Raw genomic sequence first — 3,361 nt, forward strand, 5'->3', positions numbered from 1 at the left:
GTGCTAGTATGCTACCGATTTCCTTACACCATGCTACTTTTTCGGTTTGTTCACCCACCCATTGCATTCGCAGACGAAGAACCCGAAAATGTAAGTCATGACATTGGCCCCACCATGCCTCCCTCGCACCATCCGGCTTTCAAGAAGGCCAAGGCCGCTGCAGCCAAGCCCCTGCTCTACGGCACGGCCGGCGACGGTGACGGGTCGCACACTCCCACGGCCTCCGCCCCGTTGGCATCTCCCTATTCGTCATCTGGAACGCAGGAAAAGCCATCGGCCTTCGCTCCGGCGATATCCGTCTCTGCCGCTCCGACCCGGGCTAGGCCGGAGTCCAGTGTGCCCGCTCCGTCAAGCTCTGTTACTGCTTCGCAAGACTTCTCGGGCCCCTATTCTGGGACTACAGCGCCGCCTCAGGCTGTGGCCGGCGCTGGCGTGGGTACTCTCTTCACTGTGGGAGCAGGTGCCAAGCCCGCAGCGGGGACATGGGGGGCGGGTCAACAGCCAAGACCAGGGGGAGGGCCGAGGCCAGGAGGGGGCACGCAGGGTCAAACGGAGGCTGGCAAGCCCAAGAAGTTCATCCGCGTCGGGCCCGGCCAGACGTGGGAGGATCCGACGCTGAACGAGTGGCCTGAAAGTACGTAGGTGAAGGGAGGGGCGTGGGTGGACGGGGATGTGATGTCAGTGGGAGTCGGGCAGGCAGGCTGACTCCCAGTGACACTTGTGTACAGACGACTTCCGCATTTTCTGCGGGGATCTGGGCCCGGAAGTGACCGACGAGGTGAGTGTCTGCAGTGTCCCTCATGGCGGCGCCTCATCCGTCGGCCTTTCCGTGTCGATGCCTGGCTGTGGGCCCTGTCTCAGCTACCTCTGTCTGCGCGCCTCGGCGACTGCTTGACTGGCCCGGCTCTCCTCATTACCTCCCTCCCCTTCCTTCCCTCTCTCTTTCTTCTCCTTCGCCGACCCCTCGCAGCATCTGACGAACGCCTTCCGAGGCAAGTACCCCTCCTTCGCCAAGGCCAAGGTGCTCCGCGACAGGGGCACAGGCAAGTCGCGAGGCTACGGCTTCGTCTCCTTTCTGGACCCGCTGGAGGGGCTCAAGGCCCTGCGAGAGATGAACGGGAAGTATGTGGGGAGTCGACCCGTGAAGCTGCGCAAGTGCGATTGGAAAGAGAGGGACTTGAAGGAGGTCCGCAAGAAGGAGAAGAGCAAGAAGAAATTTTTGAGCAAGCTGGGTTTGGGGTGAGCGAGGAAGACGCATGCTGTAAAGCGAAGAGAGGAAGCCTCATCCAAGACAATGCGACCAAAGAACGACACGCTCGTCGGCCGAAATGGTCCTGGACCCTTATTATTCCTTTCCGTTCGATCGAACGCCCCTTTTCAGTGCGTGCTTACTGCGCCTGAGGACCTCTGGCTGGCCTCTTTTGCGCTGGAGCCCGCTCTCTGAGCCGCCGCAATGATCCCGTCCTCCAGGCGCGCTTTCGAGAGAACCTTCGTGGGTGGCTTGGGCCCCAGGTCCACCACATGCATGGCGTAGGCCAGACGAACGGCCCCTCTCTCCCTTCCCCCCTGGGCGGGAGGCGTGGGCCGGAAGGAGAGCAGGCCCGGCTCTGAAGCGCTCTGGCAGAAGCTCTCGAGGGGCTGCAAGGAAGAGGCATCCTGACCTAGGACCGGGGAGAACCGCGTGAGGGGGAGGGCGGCCTCATCTGGGCACCGGCGGATCGCGAGCATGATGCTGCAGTCGCTGGCCCCCAGGGCGATGAGCCAACGGTGCAGAAGGAAGAGACATTCGGCTTGACTCAGGCGCTGGACAGTGGCCAGGGCCTCCTTGTGCTGCTGCTCCAGAACGAAGCCCGCAGGCTCCCCCTCGCAGGTAGAGCCCTTCCCTGACCCTCCTCGTGCGCCGCAAGGGCCCAGTCCCAGCGCCGCCTCCAGGCGCCGCGCCATCGCGGACATCGACTCTCCGCCCGGCCCCTCCTCCTCCGCTCCTGTCCTAAGCAGGCGAGCTTGCAAGACCTCCTCTTGCAGCAGCGCCTGGGCCGCTGCCTCCTCCCCCCCACAGAGCTCCACCAGCCTCTCCATTACGGCCCCCGCCCCCTCCACGTCAAGCACGTCCAGGCGCTGCAAGCTCAGCAGCCGGGGCAGCAAGCATTCTTGCTGCAGCACCTGCGCCACCGCCTCCATCAAGGTATCCAACGGGTCCTCCTCGCTCTCGGCCCCGAAGCCCTCGGCGCATGCCCCCCCTGGGAGCAAAAGCTGGCGGGCCGCATTCCGCGCCAGCCCCACCTGCCGCTCTCCACGACCGTACACGAGCCGGGGACCCACAAAAAATTGAAAAAAATTTTGCGGGTTCCGAATCAGGGCCTGCAGCGTCCTCGTCATCTTCTCCACCTCTCCTGAGAAGAGGTCCGGAGGCGAGTATCCCCAGTTGGGGCCCTCCCTGAGATCCCCCCACTCGGGCTCCAGAGCCTGGGTCTCCAAGACCGCAAAGCGATAGCGCTGCATGAGCGAGAATCGACTCTCCTGAAACTTAAATCGCCGCGCGGGAGGGACGAGTCGGCTCCGGGAATGATACCCGGCTTTGGGTTTGATTTCGAGGGTGAGCTGGCAGGTGGGCGGGGCGGTCAAGGTTGCGTGCGGCATTGGGGGGAAAAAACGGGTCAGATCCCTTAGGCACTCCACTGTACAGGCAGTTTTATCCAGGTCGTACACAGCACGTCGTGCGGGGCGGTGAGGCATGATTTGTATCGCCACCTCGTTCAAAAATGAGGGCGTTACCGTCAAAGAGGTGCCCGTTTCAAGGTACTGGTGCCCGAGCACAGGTCCCACCACATGCTCTACATAGTGCCGCTCTTGACGTGGGTCGTATAGCGCCTTCTTTTCCCCACCATGTCGCACCTTCAGGAGACGCAGAACATGATCTCGAAAACGCGCGCACTGGCCGCGATAGGCCAGAAGGACATGGAGATTTCCCTCAGCTAGGTATACCCATTCGTCGGGACGTAGGTCCTCACACTGCGACTCGGCCGAAAGGGCAGGGTCGAGCATCAGGAACAGTCATATCTTTGCTGCGAGGCTGCCCTTTTAACGCATGTCCGGGTTAAAAAAGCCATCCGCGCGTCCAGACAGCTTCCTCCTTTCCCTCCATCATTGCCGTGAGCCTGGCCTGTAGGCCAATGGTAGGTAGTTGCGTTAGTGAGATATTGATAAATTACATGCTTACTTAGATTGTGTCGAGCAAAAAAGGGGACAGATTGTCGATCTGTTTGTCTGACAAACTGTTAGGGTTTCAAGCACACATTCGGGAGGAGGTTGCAGCGGGAAATGAAGAGCCAGAAATAACCCACCTACGGGTATTGTTTGA

General features: G+C 61.3%; 2 protein-coding genes across 2 annotated transcripts; both read right to left on the minus strand.

The window, feature by feature from the left end:
• Positions 1-1,414: 1,414 nt before the first annotated feature.
• On the minus strand, positions 1,415-1,901 carry NGA_2125200 (uncharacterized protein; the record flags this gene model as incomplete). Its single annotated transcript, XM_005856193.1, has 1 exon — positions 1,415-1,901. A coding segment is annotated over one exon (487 nt), but the record flags the coding sequence as incomplete, so codon positions are not given.
• A 510-nt stretch (positions 1,902-2,411) lies between these two features.
• Positions 2,412-3,131, minus strand: NGA_2113800 (inositol-pentakisphosphate 2-kinase-like protein; the record flags this gene model as incomplete). The annotated part of the gene is made up of 1 exon (XM_005856192.1): positions 2,412-3,131. A coding segment is annotated over exon 1 (634 nt), but the record flags the coding sequence as incomplete, so codon positions are not given.
• Between the last annotated feature and the right edge of the window lie 230 nt (positions 3,132-3,361).

Source organism: Nannochloropsis gaditana, assembly GCF_000240725.1.
Source record: "Nannochloropsis gaditana CCMP526 unplaced genomic scaffold scaffold022, whole genome shotgun sequence".
NCBI lineage: Eukaryota > Eustigmatophyceae > Eustigmatales > Monodopsidaceae > Microchloropsis > Microchloropsis gaditana.